The sequence below is a fragment of the Penicillium solitum genome (assembly GCF_028829755.1).
Source record: "Penicillium solitum strain IBT 25940 chromosome Unknown utg000001l_segment0_segment0, whole genome shotgun sequence".
Classification (NCBI taxonomy): Eukaryota; Fungi; Ascomycota; class Eurotiomycetes; order Eurotiales; family Aspergillaceae; genus Penicillium; species Penicillium solitum.
Window position 1 is genome coordinate 2725591 of NW_027072121.1, and position 18528 is coordinate 2744118.

At 48.4% G+C, this 18528-nt stretch overlaps 8 protein-coding genes across 8 annotated transcripts; 4 read left to right on the top strand and 4 right to left on the bottom strand.

Annotated features, from left to right (window-relative positions):
- Positions 1-952: 952 nt before the first annotated feature.
- mph1 (3'-5' DNA helicase) lies at positions 953-4306 on the bottom strand (the record flags this gene model as incomplete). The annotated part of the gene is made up of 1 exon (XM_040951406.2): positions 953-4306. One exon carries the CDS (start codon positions 4304-4306, stop codon positions 953-955), a length of 3354 nt encoding a protein of 1117 aa, XP_040818021.2.
- A 940-nt stretch (positions 4307-5246) lies between these two features.
- N7455_001028 (uncharacterized protein) lies at positions 5247-5937 on the top strand (the record flags this gene model as incomplete). The annotated part of the gene is made up of 3 exons (XM_040951740.1): positions 5247-5364; positions 5423-5707; positions 5762-5937. 3 exons carry the CDS (start codon positions 5247-5249, stop codon positions 5935-5937), a joined length of 579 nt encoding a protein of 192 aa, XP_040818047.1.
- Positions 5938-6485: 548 nt separating this feature from the next.
- Positions 6486-7193, top strand: N7455_001029 (HD domain-containing protein; the record flags this gene model as incomplete). Its single annotated transcript, XM_040951940.1, has 1 exon — positions 6486-7193. The coding sequence occupies one exon, from the start codon at positions 6486-6488 to the stop codon at positions 7191-7193; it is 708 nt and encodes a 235-aa protein (XP_040818502.1).
- Positions 7194-7577: 384 nt separating this feature from the next.
- On the top strand, positions 7578-8714 carry cap2 (F-actin-capping protein subunit beta; the record flags this gene model as incomplete). The annotated part of the gene is made up of 5 exons (XM_040951294.1): positions 7578-7606; positions 7749-8128; positions 8198-8467; positions 8539-8586; positions 8641-8714. The coding sequence occupies 5 exons, from the start codon at positions 7578-7580 to the stop codon at positions 8712-8714; spliced, it is 801 nt and encodes a 266-aa protein (XP_040818070.1).
- A 295-nt stretch (positions 8715-9009) lies between these two features.
- On the bottom strand, positions 9010-9608 carry N7455_001031 (mediator of RNA polymerase II transcription subunit 11; the record flags this gene model as incomplete). Its single annotated transcript, XM_040951131.1, has 2 exons — positions 9010-9474; positions 9528-9608. The coding sequence occupies 2 exons, from the start codon at positions 9606-9608 to the stop codon at positions 9010-9012; spliced, it is 546 nt and encodes a 181-aa protein (XP_040818188.1).
- Positions 9609-10915: 1307 nt separating this feature from the next.
- On the top strand, positions 10916-13434 carry N7455_001032 (putative transcription initiation factor TFIID subunit; the record flags this gene model as incomplete). The annotated part of the gene is made up of 5 exons (XM_040950957.2): positions 10916-11128; positions 11243-11381; positions 11435-11478; positions 11529-12343; positions 12396-13434. 5 exons carry the CDS (start codon positions 10916-10918, stop codon positions 13432-13434), a joined length of 2250 nt encoding a protein of 749 aa, XP_040818124.2.
- Positions 13435-13992: 558 nt separating this feature from the next.
- ppe1 (putative ribosomal protein/carboxylic ester hydrolase (Ppe1)) lies at positions 13993-15552 on the bottom strand (the record flags this gene model as incomplete). The annotated part of the gene is made up of 5 exons (XM_040951658.2): positions 13993-14201; positions 14273-14526; positions 14583-14673; positions 14729-15267; positions 15365-15552. 5 exons carry the CDS (start codon positions 15550-15552, stop codon positions 13993-13995), a joined length of 1281 nt encoding a protein of 426 aa, XP_040817940.2.
- Positions 15553-17463: 1911 nt separating this feature from the next.
- On the bottom strand, positions 17464-17778 carry N7455_001034 (uncharacterized protein; the record flags this gene model as incomplete). The annotated part of the gene is made up of 1 exon (XM_065603924.1): positions 17464-17778. One exon carries the CDS (start codon positions 17776-17778, stop codon positions 17464-17466), a length of 315 nt encoding a protein of 104 aa, XP_065462415.1.
- Positions 17779-18528: the final 750 nt, after the last annotated feature.

Sequence of the window (18528 nt, forward strand, 5' to 3'; positions counted from 1 at the left end):
GTTTGCGCTTTTTATCCCCTAAGCTGACGGGCACTTTATCACAATAAAGACTTTTCATCTTTATCTTCCTCTTTCTTTCTTTCTCCTAGACATTCCACGGCCCCCACTCTCTACTACCTCACTCATCTCAACTCCCTAAGGCCTCCTTGTGTCGATATGTCGATACCTAGGAAAAGCAGGAAGCCTTAAGATCAATCATGGTTTGTAAAATGAGCAAGACATTCCTAACCAATTTCATACGACGCGCCTGGGAATCAAAGACGAACGGGGAAAAAAGACAACAAGCATCAGCTTCCACAAAGCAAAATGTCTTATTTGGCCATTCAATATCCAGGCTCCATTTGTCCCTAGGAAGCTCAAGTTCGCCGAACCTACATGGCGGACACATACCTAAGGGTAATCAACCGCCAAATCATCGATAACTCCAACCGACACTTTATTATCTTATACGGAATCAATGCAGAGAGAATGTCCGTCTTGGCTTCTCCTCCCGTCAAGAAGATCACACTCACTGTTGGAAAGGCATTGTTGGAGGTATTCTTGCACGGGATTATTTGAAGCATTCAGCTCCAGAAGAGTCTCCCACAAAGATTTTCCAACACAACAAAGAAGAGGGCAGATGATACAGCTACAGCTACAGCCACATTCAAAGACAGCCTGGTTCAGATGGTATCTAGGTATGGCGGCCTTTTTATATTCACTGCCTGGTACTTTAGGCATCAACCCCTTAACTAGTTAACTAGTACCAGAGTCCTGACAGGATTACTAGAGACAAGTCATTGGCAGTCAGATTACAGTGCACGTTTTGTTATTAGACACTATAAAATGAATCATCTAATACAGATATTTTTAAAATTAAATGATTTCATAAAAATTATCAACTGTATGCGATGGCATTCCTATGTTCGATCCTCCCATATCCAAATAGCATCCAACGCCTGTCTCTATTTCATCACTCATCACTATCTTCAATAATTGGTCTGTTCAGTTTCGGACCTTTGGGTTTCGACCCACTACTAAACAAAAGGCTAGCATCCATCAGCTCAATATCAGAGCCAGAATCACCAAAATCATCATCTATGAAGGCAAAAGGATCGTTCTTCTGCTTGGGTTCACGATCTGGAGATAACAAAGAAACAACGTCCCCGCCAGCGGGGTTTGCAGTGGCCTTGGTGGAAGTTCGCCGAGCTGCATTTTTAGATGGTGTTTTCAAGGGCTTTGGGTTGCGCCGAGGCTTCTTATTTGAATCACCCCGGACCGTTTGACTGGACTCGTCTGACGAGGGGGGTTCCCGGGCCAAGATCTCTTTGAATCGATGGTCGCAGTCAGGGCCGGCCTCGTGCATCTTCTGTAAAGCTTTTACCATGCGTTGCGTGAGAGACCCATGCTTGACGTTCTTTGTAGGTCTTTCGATGAGTTGCAAACGTGGAAAGGCGTCGTTGCGAGGGAATCGGATGAACTGTGGAGAAGTGGCACCGATGTTCTGATAATGATGTTCAAGATCATTTTGCTCACTCGTGCTAAGAACAACATCCTCCACCGATGGAACATCCACAGGCTCGGGTGTGGGGGTCCGGGGCCTCTTTTTGGGGATGGCTGCTTTTTTGGGTGCAGTGGCTTTCTTCTTCTGAGGTTTGTCACCACCCAAAGTCGAGGCTCGAGTAAACCCTGTCTCCACATCATCAGGCATATGGAATACCTTGGCAGGTCGCTTTGGCGCTCGCCCTCTGCGTTTCGGCTCGGGGAGTTCTCGCTGCGAGTTCTCCGGGGGTATATCGATATTTCGTTTATCGGGCACTGGACGGACACCCGCGGGTAAGATGCGTGCAGAACGATCATCGTGAAACGTGAACCGAGCACCACTGGCAATCATTTGCTGCATCTTTTCGTAATTATCCTTGGCTTTGATGTAGGAGTCTTCTTCTTTGCCTTTCATCAATAGCAGAGTGATGTTACCAGCCCGCTTACGGCCAGTTCGACCCATGCGCTGCAGCATGCGAATGGGCGATGCCGACGAGTCATAGCACACGATCAGATCGACCTCTCCAATATCCAATCCTTCCTCGCCGATGGAGGTGGCAACGATCGTGTTGTATGTGCCTTTCTTAAAATCCTCAATAATTCTGAGCTGTGTCTTTTGGTCCATGCCTTCAGAGCCTTTGGCGCTTGATTGACCCACGAAAACATGAGGCCGAATCATGGGCTCGTATCTTTTGAGCACTCTCGTGACCTCTTCGGCACTGTCGCGGAAATGCACAAAGATCATGACACGAGTGGCAGGGTGACCAGTGCCGTCAGGCAACTCTTTCCCTTCACCTCTGTCCATAAAGTGATTCAAAATCACCGACTTCAGATATTCTAATTTCGGGTGGCCAATGAACTCTGGATTCTTACTCCATGGTTCAAGATGGCTGAGTAGTTTCTTGAAACTATCATCTTGTACAACTTGCTTTTGGTATTTTCCACCTCCGCCTTTCTGTCCCTCGGAGCTTGATTTGAAATGAATGACATGGCGATAGAATGGCACAATGCCATGGTATTTGAGGAGATCGATGGCATGGGCCAAGCTAGCAAGAACAGTGAAAATGGAGTTGACTTTGCCTTTCAAGCCGAAATTAGCATTCCGACCAGCGTCGGACTGCATCCATTGTTGCCTCGCCACTGTGAGACCGTACGCAGTCAGTCCCATAGGGTCACGTCCCCAGTAGGCATTGAGAGTCCGGAGTTGGTCAAGCAAGGGCTGCAAGGCAGCAGACATAAGGTCCATACAGAAAATCATTTCATCTGAATTCTCAAATATTTCGATTTCGATATTGCGAGCGTGAACGTACTCGCGAATGTCGATCGAGTTCTCCGTACGGATTTCGACACGTGCTATGTCCAGGCCATCAATAACCGCCTGTACTGATTCGACGGTTGAGCCCGGCGTTGCCGTAAGTGCGAGAACGCGGAAACTGTTGTTGAAGCGCCGAAGGAATTTGACCACCTCCACGTATGCATACGCACCCGTCGCGCGATGAGCTTCGTCAACGACCAACAACACGATTCGCTTGGGGTCGGCGATTCCGGTCTTCAGGTCATTGATCAGTGTTTGGGGTGTCATGAAAAACACCCGCTTTGATTTCCACTCTTCGGCGCGAATTCCCGGCGATGCTCCTCCTGTGAGCATGGTCGACTCCGAACGTGGGATTCCGGCAATATCCAAGCAGGCCGATACCTGCTGCGAAACCAAGGGTTTCGTTGGTGCTACAAAAATAATTTGTGAATCTTTCGTCCAGCGAAACCAATTCAGCATAATTGTAGCTGCTATGAATGTCTTTCCCAAACCCGTTGGCAAGGCCACGAGTAGATTATGAAACAGACCTGCCTGAGTGATGTTGAACTGGTAATCTCTGGTTTTACCCAAGTTCGTGGGGTAGACCCATGTATCCAAAGCATCTTTGACAAGTTTGTGTTGCGTCGGTGGTTCGGTCTTCTCCGACGGGCCCCAGTCTTGTTGATGCGGTACCAAGACCTCAGGGTTTGGAGCAACCATGCCGAATAATGTGCTCTGTCTGAGATGTGGTTGTCGAATTGGGCCTCGGGATTGACTGAATTGATGAGCTGCAGGATGGACTGGTCGTGCTACTGGTGACAATAATGGCGAAGAATCAAATGCACCATCAGGTATGTCCTCCAGCTCAAATGGAACATCCGCCGAGATATGCGTGTTTGTCTTTTCCGGTGGGGCAAGCTTTTTGGGGGCAGTATTGTTTGATAAACTTGGGGGATTGAATACCCCTCTGGTTGTTTTCTCCTCCTCAAATGAATCTAAGGAAGCTGCGATAGCGGCCATCAACTCCTCATCATCATGGATATAATCCCTGTCCTGTCCACCACCATCACCACCACCACCACCACCACCACCACCATCTTGCAACCTGGTGTCAAATTTTGGCGGAGAAGGTTTTGCAACGGGCTTTTGCCATCGCGGGCCCCGTATTCGTTCCGGGCTTGAGGAGGGTTGGGTGAGTTGCGTGACGAACATGTCATTTTGGACACTAGCTTGCTTCAGTACACAGCTCTTATTTTTAGGGCGATCCTGGTATTCTTCGAAGCCATGAGGTGATTCTCGGCGCCGTGAGGGCAAATCATCATCCTCCATATCAGAGAACGAGTCGATCGAAGAACCGTCATCTTGACCTTCGCGCTCTTCCCCGCGATTTCGAACGCGGCGGCGTTTTGCGGGACGGGAGGGGTCATCGGGGGTTCCAGGGACTACGAAGTCGTCATCATCGAAGTAATCCGACTCGGAATCTGTCGACATCGCGTGGATAGTTGAAAGGCATTCCCATTGCACATACGTAGTGCAATGATCTCGCGTCGCGTCGCGTAGTCAGGTGATGGGCTTATGTTTGTATGGTTTGCATATGTCCCTATGTATTGCCCAGTTAAGCGCCAAATCTTTGAATGCACTTCGTCTCTCGAATGGCTGAGCCTAAATGAATTACGGGAGTATACTAGCTAGATCGGTGCTTGAGGAATTCAAATTGCACACTTGTATATCATATTGAACATTTGCATAGTCCCATTGCCCCTTATGTTCTGTTTTGATATTCCACCTGACAAACAGTAGCCCTATTATTGTGTACAATGTACTCTTTACTAAGTACTTACAACCTCAAGGTTGTTTTTTCTGCTCTTTGTGGCTTTCAAGGTTCTCCTGCCACGCCCAAGAGCCAATAGGAGTTGACAATATACTACAGTGAAAAAGAAAGGTCCCTTGCTCACACGCTAATGCCTGAAGTCAATCAATATTGTCCAATTTGACAGTTCTGCTGTCCCCCAGGGTCTCAATTTGCGACAAACCAGAAACCCCCTTCCTAAGGGGGAAAGGGGGAGATTATCCTACACGATATCCTTGTCCGGGGAAGTAAGATCATCGTCGTGCATCACCTGGATGGGCTTGGTCCGCCAAAGCCAAAGCGCCAACTCTAACATCCTCGGATTAAATCTGAGACATCACGAATGGGAATTTACGGTATACCCTTTTTTATCTCTGGGGTTTGTTTTGGGGCAGAGTCCATGTCAGGGCCAAGGGCGTCCGTTTGCTTTGTGGACTTGTTATCAATAATATTTAATACTTCGCTGTCTGCTCTTCCCCCACCCAACATCTCTGCCACTCTTCTCTTCAATACACTGTCACTATTTACCAACAATTTTTCCCTTGGTTGATTTAATCATTTCTTAACACACTTTCAATCAACATGAAGTTCAGCATCCTTGCTCTCTCGGCTTTGTTGGCTTTCACCGCTGCCGCAGACACTACCACTGTGAGCCCTTCAACCATTACTACTACTCCCGAGATTGAGTGCGCAAAGAGCTGTAAGCTACCTTTTCTCACTCTCACCTTTAGCTTGACACTAACCCAGCCCAACTCTAGGCCAAGCTACGGATATCTGCTGCACAGCCAAGTGCTACCATGTGCCCTGTCCCAACGATAACCAGGTAAATGACACCAACAACTGTGTCTCTGCCTGTCCCCAGGGCACTGGCTCTCCGGTCGACATCAAGAAGTACACCGAGTGTGAGCAGTCCTGTTACAACTCGCACTTCTGGGGTGGCAATGGCAGTGGTGCAACTGCTACCCACTCTTCCACCACCTCCACTGGTACCAGCAGCACTGCCACCCAGACTAGCTCCGACTCGTCGAGCACTGATTCCAAGTGTATGTCCACGTTCATTTTTGTTAATACGGAACTCTGCTAACATCAACCTTCAGCTTCGGGCAACAATGACAGCAATGATAACGACGAAAACGACGACTCTTCCTCCTCGGGCACTGCTACCAGCTCCTCTGGGTTCTCGCAGCAGACCGCCAACGCTGCTGCTAATGTCAAACTCGGTGCCTCCGCTGCTGGCCTCATCGGCCTGGTTGTTGCTGCCTTTGCTCTGTAAGCAAGATGGATTAGGTATTCGGTCTACTGCCTTTTAATTCGGCATGGTCATACGGGACTATCCCTGATCTGGATCTATGGGGGTCCTGTCGGCCATGTAACATAATTTACTTTCTTCCGTGTGATATCGAGCCTTTTTTTTTGAATGGAATGTTAATAATTTTCAACCGGTGTACTCACATTCAACCAAGACCTTGTAAAGGAATCTCCCAACAGCCTATTGGTCCTAACCACAATGCCACGGAAACAGGGGTTGCATACAACGTAATATTGCAATATGCATCCCGTGGCTATCTCCGCAGCTATGAGTTGACGCGAAAAAAAAAAACGAGTCGAGTATCATTCACCGCCAAATCTGTTTACTGCGGGGGAAATTCCGTGTTTTTCCTCGAAATATGGTGCTGTTGCCTGGGGACATAGCAACCAATAGTTACCTTGCTATAAAAATCCAACTTGCCCCGTTGGCCTAAGTCCTGGCTACCATTCAGTTCGTATCATCGGACCGAAAAACCCACCAACCTCCCAACAACCGGATTGAAAGCGCCCAAAATGGATGATACCAGCGAAGAATTCCAAGCGCTCTTCAGCGAGATGTCCGCTTTCGTGACAGACTGCATGTCAGGCCATGACCCATCTCATAACCCAGCACACGTCCACAGAGTGGGAGCGCTCGCGAACAAGATCCTGGAAGCAGAGCGGGCACTGCACCCGACAACACAATACAACGGGGCAGTTGTCAAACTTGCAGCACTGTTGCATGACATTGGTGACAGAAAGTACCTTTCGAAGATGAATGCAGCTCCTGGAAGCGAAGAACTCGACCCAACGACGATGGTGCAGCATGCGCTCCTTGCGCGGGGTGCGACGCCAGAACTCGCATCCAGGGTGCAGACGATCGTGTCACATGTTTCTTATACGACTGAATGCAAGGATCCGGCGTTGATCCGGAGGATGATTGATGAGGATGGGTTTGTCGAGCTTGGCGTTGTCCAGGACGCTGATCGACTTGATGCCATCGGGGCTGTTGGAATTGGCAGGTGTTTTACCTTCCTTGGAGCTGTAGGGAAGAAGTACTGCGTCGATGGGAAATGGGAGATGGATAATTCCATTGAACATTTTGGGGACAAGTTGGTTAAGCTGGAGGGGATGATGAAGACTGCCACGGGGAGGGAGATGGCTAGGGTACGGACGGAAAGGTTGAATATCTTTGCAAGGTGGTGGCAGGAGGAGATGAGTCTCGCTTCTGGGTATCCTTAAGAGATAGAAGATTCCATTTACATACATCCATCGAAATTTATTTTCTCCATTATGTGCAAAAACCCTGAAGATCCAACAATCCGATAATGATCTGACTTTCCCACTAAGATCTTGCAGAGTGAGCGTATTTCATACGATAAATTCAGAATCGAACACAATAAAGAATAATATAATCAAAGAAAGTTTCAATACGCGTATATGTAGCTATACGATTGTGTAGTCTTTTCTCGTCTTCTTATAGATACTGTCGAAGTTGATATAGTGCGCTTGTTATAGATATCACGTACTGCCACGCAAGCAGCCCGAAATATACACGCACCTCATCCGCCCAAGATCAACACCGCCATTCATCAAGCAACAGGTATACAACCAACCTTCGCAACCATGGCTGATGCACAATTTGACAGCGCGCTGTGAGTAACCCATCTCGCAACCAATATGGCACTACAGACCCCTTTGCCCCCCAACCATGACACCCGCCTTGACAATCCCAGACCCCGAGGCAACCCCGCCCCATGCAGTCGGAGACAAGTGAGCTGACCACCCCTTCTGCAGCGACCTCCTTCGGCGCCTGAACCCACGGGATACCAAGACCAACTTGCAAGCCATCACTTCAATCGTCCCCGAACTCACGGAAGACCTCCTCTCCTCCGTTGACCAGCCCCTGGAAATTCGCCGCTGCCCGCAGAGCAACCGCGACTATCTACTCTGCGACTACAACCGCGACGGCGATAGCTACCGGTCACCATGGAGCAATGAGTTTGATCCTCCGCTCGAGGATGGTACCGTGCCCAGTGAGCGAGTGCGCAAGCTCGAGGTTGCCGCCAACGAGTCGTTCGATGTTTACCGCGAGCTGTACTATGAGGGAGGCGTGGGGAGTGTGTATTTCTGGGATTTGGACGATGGATTTGCCGGCGTGATTCTATTGAAGAAGGGTGTGTTATGGACTGACTACGGGTTACTTTCTATGCTTTGGATTGCGACTAACTGTGTCTCTTGATTAGGTGTCACCCCGGGTTCCCAGAGCTCCGGCGAATGGGACAGCATTCACGTTTTCGAGGCCACCGACCGCGCTCGCATGTCCCACTACAAACTCACTAGTACCGTTATACTCCACCTGGCCAACAAAACCGAGGCTCTTGGTGATATGGACCTCAGCGGGAACATGACTCGCCAGGTGGAAGTTGACCTGCCTGTAGAGTCCGATGCTAGCCATGTCGCTAATGTGGGCAGACTGGTGGAGGATATGGAGTTGAAGATGCGAAACTTGCTACGTATGTTTCTTTCTCTCGTCACCATTTAATGGCTTGAGGAGTTTATGCTGACCTAGGCTTTCACATTACAGAGGAGGTTTACTTCGGCAAGGCGAAGGATGTTGTTGGCGAGCTCCGAAGTAAGTGGATGCACATAATATCTATGCCGTTGCAATATGCTAACATGAACCTAGGCTTGGGCCCATTGTCTGACGCGAACAGAGACCGGGAAACCCAGCGGGAAATGATCATGTCCATGCAGAAGTAGCCATGTTTACTGTTCCGACAAATATCCTGCTTGGCTAGGCCGATGAACTATACCTGTCGTTGCGTTTTCGTTTTGTATAGCGTAGTTCTGTGAATATCCTTGAACGCTGATCTATACACACTTGGCGCCTGGGATTGGTTACATATGTACTTGGCACTCTGTAAATATATGTATCTTCCAATGGGACTCATTGTATTCGTAATTTCCTTGCCAGTGGTGGCATGTAGCCCGGGGTATCATAAAACGCATGAAGCAAAATCAATCAATCGCGCCAAATTAACAGATAGCACATCATTCAATCCACCTGCATGTCCTCCGCTTCATTCGCTGGCCTAGAGTCCTTGCTTGTCTCCGAAGGCTTCTGCATCTGCTCAACGAATTGACGAGCAGCTGCCCACAATTCAGCCTCCTTATCTTTTCCAACTGTATCCTTCCGGCTATTGAGCCGACTGATATCCAGTGAGTTTGGAGCTCGCGATTTAGCCCCCGCGACTCCTTCGTTTCTGGCTCCAGCTTTTGTGTCCCCTGCGCGTGAGGCCCTCTCGGGTCCTACGAGAGATGATTCCTCTAGGGAGTAGATCTGGCGGCGGAGGGAGACATCGGCTGATGAGAGAAGCGCAAAGTATTTTGCGCTTGCTTCTTTGAACCGCGTTTTGTGCGAGTCGAGTGATCCATCTGGTGCAACGGAAGAGGGGCCCGGTTTGGCGTTGGTCAAAGCTTGGATCGCGAGACCAGCAGATTGGAGAAGTTTGGTAATATCCTAATGAATAAGAATCAGTAAATGGTTCTTGATAGTGTATATGACCGTAGTACCTTGTCCATATCATTCAGCTGTCGAATGCGATCGGCGGAGGTAAAGCCAGGTAGCTCTTGCGGCGGTGCGTCTTCTCTCATGTTGACTGGTCGGGCGTTGTACGAAGAGAAAGAAATTAAATAGCTGCTCTGTAAAATCAATGCCACCGGCTTTTCGATTGTAGAATGAGAGATCGAGATCGCCGTGGAGATTGGGGTGCTTGTTAGTTGTAGTCACGTGATGGAAACTGGGGAGGTCGGTCTTAATAAGCGGTGAGGTAGCCCAGCTCGTCGGGATATCAAATTCAAGATATCAAATCCACTATTCTATCGTTGAACGCTGAAAGTCCCATATACCTTTGGGCGCTATATACATTAGACAAAACACTGATAGCTGACCCTCTAAGTCCATCATATAAATCGCCGGCGATTGTACGCAACCCTGCTCTGTTGCCATCCTCCGCCGCAATCTGAGGATCTGTCTCGAAGTTGTTGTCGATTAGTTGTCGATTATGTCGGCACCAGGCGGGGCCCCAAGCCCTGGACCTCGCAGTGGCAGTATGGGACCAGGTGTAAACAGCAATGGGATGGCGATGCCTTCCCAGCAACCATTACCTGGAACCCCCGTTCATTCTGCACCGACTCCAGGACCCAGTGCACCACCAAGCGGTGCTATGTCACAGCAGAATTTGAACCAAATAGTAGGTACCGCTGTGATTTCTTTTTTCGTTGTTCGAGAAGTTCTCCTCGTCCCCCTTTGTTGTCCCTTTGCCATGATTGTTCCTTGCACGTTATGCCCGTCCTATGTGTTTCGGAATCAGCCGAGTTTGAGAAGCTTGATATATGGCGACCTTTCCACTGGATTCCCCCAGAACGTGATGCTGGAGATCCAAGACAGAGGACTCTAAGGCGTTTTGCCTCAACGCCGACGATATTGAATATGCCACGAGCCCTCGAGCACCCTGTTCATTATCTATTGCAGCTCTTGGGTGATGATCTTTGTCCATGATTGAAATCCCAAGATAGCGCACGACAACGTTGGTCATTCGGTTGATACGACAAGGCCAGGAGCTCCTCGTCCATTGGTCATTGCTGCCTGTGGATGGTGACGGAAGTCCGTGACGGAGGACCGCGCGAGTTTCTCTGCAATGCCGACAATATGGTTCATTTCACAGACCTCGAAGGGCATTGGCATCTAGCTGTTTTTGCCTAACGCGCGTTCAAGGTCTGTGACTGAGCACCCAAGGCATCACAACTCAAGAGTCATCCACAATTTGCTTCACGCAGTTCTCATCAACAACCATTCTTCACACTTTCACGATTATCATTTATCTGTCAACCCATACTTTTCTTTCATCTTTACATGACACACACCGCTTTCGCAAGATACCACCAGAGCTGCTGTCGCTATGCCAACTCGAGACGAGGATTGGCAGCCTTCTCGCCGGCGCGCAGCTCGCCGGCGCCCCCCGCAGGCCAAGAATACCAAGAAGGGACAAAAGCCAGTGGTGACTGATGTGCCTGCGGCTGATGTGATTCCAGCGCAATCTGTGCCGCATTCACCCATCGCGAAGCCTTTGCGACCCCTCACCCCTGAGGAGAGACGCGAACGTGACCAGGCTGTCTGTTTGCTCACTTAGACTCCCCCCATCACGCCCTGCTTGTCTTGTGATTTTTTTTTTGTTTGCTCAAATACTTTTGGGTTGAATTGTACGCTGACTTTTGATATTTTCTAGGTTATTGATTATTTGGCCAAGAAGGGCTACAGCCGTACAGAGGCAATGTTGCGCATGGAGTCTGCCAACCAGGAGATTGATGGGCGTCCGCTCCCTCAGCTGGGGGAGGACTCTCGTCCTAAAACTCGACAGGGCTTTGGTGAGCTGGTTATTCCACCAGGTGATTCAACATACCAACTAATACATTTCTAGATTTACTGAAGAATTGGGTTGAGGAAAATCTTGATCTGTACAAGGTGCGACAAACAAGAAGCCACTTGACAACTCGATGCTAATTCTCTCACAGCCTGAACTTCGGCGTGTTCTATGGCCGTTGTTTGTCTATTCATTTTTCAATATGGTCACTTCCTTCTATCCTCAGGATGCGAAGTCATTCTTTGAAACCAACAAGAACATGTTCCTCCCTGAGCATACCGACGACGTCCGCCATTTCGAGCCTATCAGCTTGCCGGAGCATCTGCAGGACAACTCCGTTGCTAAGCTTTACCGCAACAACAAATACCGCGTTGTGTTGAGCAACCCCGCTTACACCAATCTTCTCCAGTTCCTGGAGAGCAAGGATAAAGAGGGAGGTTCTGTCATGAACGCCATTCTCAGCAGCTTTTGCTCGGTGAAAACTTTGGACCGAGCAACAGATGACCGATTCAGTTTCGCTGCCATGTTGAACCAGATCAGTGCGGACCAGACCTTCCCGGCTGAGGATGAAGGCATTCCAGGGCACCACCCCGGCTCGGCTTATACCGGTGACAACCCGGCCATGGCCGGCACACTCCCCCGCCTGAAGCTTGGAAGACTCCCCATGGAGCAACTTCTGGAGGAGGACGTGCGGGCTGAACTAGCCGAAGAAGATGCGAAACAACCTCCTGCCGCTGGCCGTAACACGCTCATTCAAGAGTTCGACCAAATGATTAAAAATGAAGATGACGACGAAGCACCTAATCGTGCAGATCTTCCTTTCCCTCAGTCTACTGCTCGTGACGTTCAGATTGAGGTGAAGAAGGTTATGGAACATCGCGACCGGTTCGAGATCAAGGCTCGCACAGGTGGTGTCGGTCCTGGACTTAGTGTGTGCATGTTCACATTCCACAACACTTACGATGGGTATGTTCAGCTAAACAGTCTTCTCAACACAGCTTTGCTAACAAATCCACAGGGTTACTTGCATGGACTTTTCAGATGACAGCCAGGTTGTTGCCGTCGGATTCCAGCAGTCGTATATTCGAATTTGGAGCCTTGATGGCACAAACATTCAAGCTGCTGATCCTGACCTTGATAACTCGCCACCTGCCAGTTCGCGCCGCCTTATCGGCCACGCTGGTCCCATCACCGCTGTTGCGTTCCAGCCCTGCGCATCTGCTCGCGAAGGCCTTTCAGGGGATGACAAGGTCGCCACCAATGCACGCTGGCTGCTTTCATCATCCATGGACAAGACTATTCGCCTTTGGTCTCTTGATAGCTGGCAATGTATGGTCGTCTACAAGGGCCACGACCGCCCTGTCTGGGACCTAAGCTGGGGACCCTTCAGTCACTACTTTGTCTCCGGTGGATCTGACCGGACCGCCCGTTTGTGGGTGAGTGACCAAATCCGCCAGCAACGTATCTTCGTCGGCCATGACCATGATGTTGATGTTGTCTGCTTCCATCCCAACTCGGCATACATTTTCACCGCCAGCTCTGACCACACTGTTCGCATGTGGGCTGTTTCGACTGGTAATGCTGTCCGTATGTTCACTGGCCACACTGGCAGCATCACCGCGATGGAGTGTAGCCGCGATGGAAAGCTCCTGGCATCCGCCGATGACCAGGGTTGCATCATCTTGTGGGACCTGGCTCCTGGTAGACTGCTGAAGCGCATGCGTGGCCACGGCAAGGGTGGAATCTGGTCTGTCAGCTGGAGCGTGGAGTCCACGGTGCTGGTATCCGGTGGAGCTGATGGTACCGTGCGAGTTTGGGATGTTGCTGGTTCCCAGGAAACCACTCAGGGTGGTCGTATCGTCGGTGAAACAGGCACTGGAACCAGGCTTGATGCAGCCGCAAACCCCTCGACAAGCCAGACCAAGAAAAAGAAGGGGAAGGACGTCGTTGTCACGGCTGACCAAATCAGCGCTTTCCCGACTAAGAAATCTCCCGTCTACAAGGTCAAGTTCACCAATATGAATTTGGTGGTCGCTGGTGGTGCCTATTTGCCTTAAAAGCATTTAGGTCCGTATTCCTTGGCGTCATACGCTATTTTTTTTTTTTTCTCTCAGAATACCCTTACTCCCCCTTGTATTATCACATCCTTTTCACGATCCGCGCATGATGATTCCGTTTGATGGAACTCCGGTGGCGTTCGGAATCTCGAAAACTTGATTCTCGGTGTTTATCGATGGAGGGGCACGAACGTTTTACCGTGCCCGGCAGCTTTTTTTTTTTTTTTTTTTCCCCTGTTTCCTTGCTCTAATGTTTATCGCAGCGGGATGGTATGAAGCTTCGGATTGGAGACTGGACTTCCGGCTGCCCTTTGTGGCCGAGTTGACTTGGGCCCAAGGATCTTCTCAATCCGTTTGAAAATGAGACTATTTCTGCTCATATGATTTTGTTTCCGTACATGAGAGTGGTTAAATCCCATCAATTGTAGACGTAATCGCATTAGAGAAAGAGCCTTGTAGATCACCTATTTTCTCGAGAAGCATGTGTTGACATCTATGAACGGCCGGCCTTTCATTGGATATCATATCTCATTTCAAACACTGAGACAAATCATGGTACTATCTGAGGTGCCCCGTTGAGCCACCAGGAGCACCAGTTCCCTTCTTCATCGCGGCTGATGCCTGCATATCCGCCACCTTGGGTGGAAGCACCAATGCACTCCGGTCGTTGCGTCGGTAAAAGTCCGCCAGAATCTGCGCAGTCTTTGCAGGCTGATCCTCATGGACAAAGTGACCTGCTTCGGGAAAGACCTGGAGTTGATATTTGCCTGTAACACTAAAGTGAGCATGATGACGAATGATTATAAACAGCTGACAGAGGGGTATTCGAAGCACATACCTTGCATCTGCCCGATCATCAACTCTTTATCCAATCTGTCGGTCCCAGCAAGTAGTAGTAGCTTGCCACCTCGAGCATCGAGGAACTTCCTACTCAATCCAACAAACCAGTTTTCCCAGAAAGGTTTCGTTGCAGAGAGGTTGGTGCGCCACACCCAAGGACGGGACGGGTCGCTGGGCTCGCTTTCTTCGTATAAGAGGGACGGAACCGAGGCACGAGCGGAAGTGGTGTTCCGGATTGTGCGGGAGCGAGTACTTGTGGTGTTTGTTAGTCGTTATGGGAAGAAAGGATAGTCGGGAGGGAAACATACTGCCATTCAATTCCAGATAGCAGGGATGGAAATCGGGTGGGACGAGTCGAAAGATATTTCTCCATACTCTGGAGGGCATCCATTGCAGACCCTGTCAAAAAGAGATGTCAGTATCTGATAGACATAAACCAAGAAGCCCAGCGTACCTTCAACTACGTCGAACACCGCATATGCCAACAGCTTCGGGCCCAGATCTCCTTTCTTCGCGACATCTGTAATCACCGCACCACCGAGACTGTGTCCAACCAGAATGATATCAGGGAGCTTCTCCCAACCCATCCTGGTTTGTGTCTGGTAGATCACATGGACTAGATCCCGGCTCAGGGTCTCAAGACTGAGGTCGAGCTCAACCTGCCCGGATGATTCAGCCTGGGCTGCCGCTGCCGTGGAAGGAGCGTTGTCATCCGTCTTGCTGTCCAATGTAGTCACGACAGTGCGTCCATGGCTTCGAGCATCTAGTGACAAAATCCCCGCCTTTGGGAGGATCTTCCGAATCTCTTCCGCACACGTCGCGAAGGAAAGTCCAGATGAACCGGCCCCATGGTGCATGACAAAAAGCGGGCCTGATTCAGTTGGCGGTGTTAAATAGACATGGTGTACAATATGGAGATTATCCACATCTTCTGGAAGAAAGAGCTCCTGGTCAAAGAAGTCTGTCCATGTCAAAGAAGTTTGGGATGATTGTCTGTGGTCGCATGTTAGCCTTATGTCAGAAAATCGGCTGGACCACATAACCAATTGATCCCAATTTGAGCTCATGGAGATTGGAGAAGTAAACGAACCGTCGGCCCGTTCGGGCGAATAGCTGGCGCGTGGGTGACGGGACCATCGTCCCGGTCGACGACAGCGAGGAAGCCGAAGAGCCATCCTCCCATGCGTCCTCTGAATAACTCATTGATTCAGGCATTGGTGCTTCGGGTGGAAATTTGGCCAGTTTTGACTTGGCAAATGATTTCTGGAGGTCACTCATCTCAAGTGGATACCACGGCTGTGTCGATCAAAAGGAGGGGGGTACATGAATGAAGGCTGTCATACATGTGTTCTTTTCCACGCACTGCGGATAAATTGTCAAGGCGAAATTGCTTATGACTTTTGGTAGAAATAATCGAGTCCATTCACATCGGGTGACTGCTGTGTCGTCAGTTACGGCTGACTAATATTATTGCTGCCCTCCAGCCCTGGAGGGCTCCCAGCCCTGACTGAGATGTCATGCCAACGCTATAGAAGTTGGCAATGCCCCTTTGTCTAAAATCTTAGCATTGGTAATCATATATTAGGCCTTGGATATGGTATATGTGTACCTATATCGTTCCCTTTGTGGCCCAGCCTAAAATTTGCCGATGAAGGAGAAATAGATGTTAGCAGTCGTCTCAACTTGCCACACGGACAATGGAATTCTACCGGAATGATACCGACAAAAAGAGAATGAAAGCACAGAGCATGGTGGTTATATCCATGATCACATAGCCCATATCTCCTTGGTTATGGATACGTAGTAGTTCTACAAAAACCTCTGCCGTCGATCTTTTGGGCAACAAATATATATATAGCACTAAGTACCTATGCAGGTTTCCAACTTGATTTAGCCCACGTAGTAGTTAGTGTTGGGCCAACGTGTCTGTGATAGTATAGTAGGCTACCTACATACATGACTTTTTGCGATATTTGGAATAATAGGTGTAACAGGTACAGTCCAATTTTGATAGGTTTTTTTATCTTTAGCTATTTTGGTGTCGATGACTTTGAGTACGTGCACCCTTTTGATTATATATATATACATTAGCATCCATCCATGCCACAGGGCACAGGTGAACTATGTACATATTTGCTTTTTGTACAATACACATACATAATACGGAGTATAGTTGAGTTATATCCATGTAACTATATCGTGATGCATGTATGTATGTGATGGGGGGCAGGGAACCTTGGGAAAAAAAAAATATATTCATTTCATTATTGCTCGTAGTAAAAAAAGGGAAAAAAAGTAATTTAATAAAATTGAAGCCAACGGCGGGGGTCGAACCCGCAACATTCAGGTTAAAAGCCTGACGCTCTACCATTGAGCTACGCTGGCTCTTATTGTTAAATAGTTGTGCAAATTGTCTACATATCGGAACTCAGCTAGAGACTGGGACTCGAAACTTGGATATAGTTTGGACCCTTGGGAGACCCGAAATTCCAACGTCATTAACAGAGAGGAATATCACAAACACTGTCCCTAAGCTTAAGACAATACAAGGGGTTATATGTAAGATAACACTCCGGTGTTCTGTTTGGATGGTCCGTTTGCATGGCCCGTTTGGCTGTCTCCGCCAAAAAAAAAGATCTTAATTGTTATGACCTTCTAAAGGATAATGAATAACAGGCAGGAAGTAGGTTCTCATACATATACATAATACAAAGGTGATAAAAACCGTGAACCATACAAGGAAATCTTCTATACAGAGACAAAAATAGTTGGTAACGTTTGACTCTCATCTTTTCAATTTTTTTTTATAGATACCTCGTCCTCCCTCCCCTACCTTACTGGTGTCGCAGCCGCTGAATATAGGGGCTGAAAACAGCTTAAACTGTGCCACTGAGTTTTCCATGTACAAATTTACAAGAATAGTCAGTCGCTTATACGACCTTGCCATGTCTTTTCTAATGTCTTAGTTGTATATGAGGACGGTAAAATGCATACACATATGTACTTTGTGCAAGAGACTTTTATATGTATAACTAGGGATGATATGGAACACCATGAACGTTAACCAGCCAGCCATATATCTATTATATTTGATATGGGAAAAAAAAGAAAGAAATGAAAAATGAAAAGCCAACGGCGGGGGTCGAACCCGCAACATTCAGGTTAAAAGCCTGACGCTCTACCATTGAGCTACGCTGGCTGTTGATGAAGCATTTTCAAGGGGATTTGGGACTCGAGACTCGAGGGGTCGAGTCTGAGACCCGAAACTCGAAAATCACTCAATGGAAACTGGGACGGTGTCAGTCTATAAGATCCCAAGAGCAAGCTTATGGCAACGAGGAGGGGCACGGCGGCAGCTATCCACTGTCGTAAGGTGATGTTTCTCCAACTGGCCATTCGGGTGAACGCAGCTCTGGAATGGTCGAAGAGCCGCTCCTGTTTCTCCGGGTTGAGAATGGGGTTGGTTTCATCTTCAAGTATGAGGATGGGCTTTGTATCAACCATAATTGCTGTTCTGGTGTTATATTCGAGAACGGGGTTGGTGTTACCCGTTATCATGGGCTTAATTGGGAGTTGTTGTAGAAGGTAAACGTGTTGCTGAGGTGAGGAAAGTAGAAGTAGAAGATGAAGTTAAGGTTCGATGAGATGAGATGAGTATAGAAAGGAAGAAGTATTCGAGGGATCAACGTAAACAAATAGGAAATAAAGTGAGAGATTCGAGTCAAATGTACAATTAATTATACAGCTAGCACGCTTCATAAACCAGATGAAAACAGGTAACCCAACGATGACAAAGGGCATGTGATATACCCCGACAAGGTTGCAGACTTTTGCTTATTGCCTGTATAAATCCACATGCAGACAACAGAATAATAACTCAGAGCAGTCATTTTGTCTTTGTGTATGCCAAGACGAGTAAATCTGTAGCGAATGATGATACTACGAGGAACTGCGATGATACCTTGATAGAGGGTGAGCGAAGCGAAATTATCATCTGCCTATTTGTATAGCAGGCTATGAAACCAAAAAAGGACACTCACTAATGTCTGTGAACTGTGGGGATAGATAGCTCTATATGGAATCCCAGAGATATGTGGTGGTTTTGATATGTATATAGCCTTTTCTAGTTTCAGGCCACCTAGATAAAGACGCAGATACAACAAAGACGCCCAACTGTTTGACATCATATCCCCAACATTACATAAAGAGGTGTGAAAGCCGATTGTAATATTCCTAAGAAATCTAGCTTAGCAT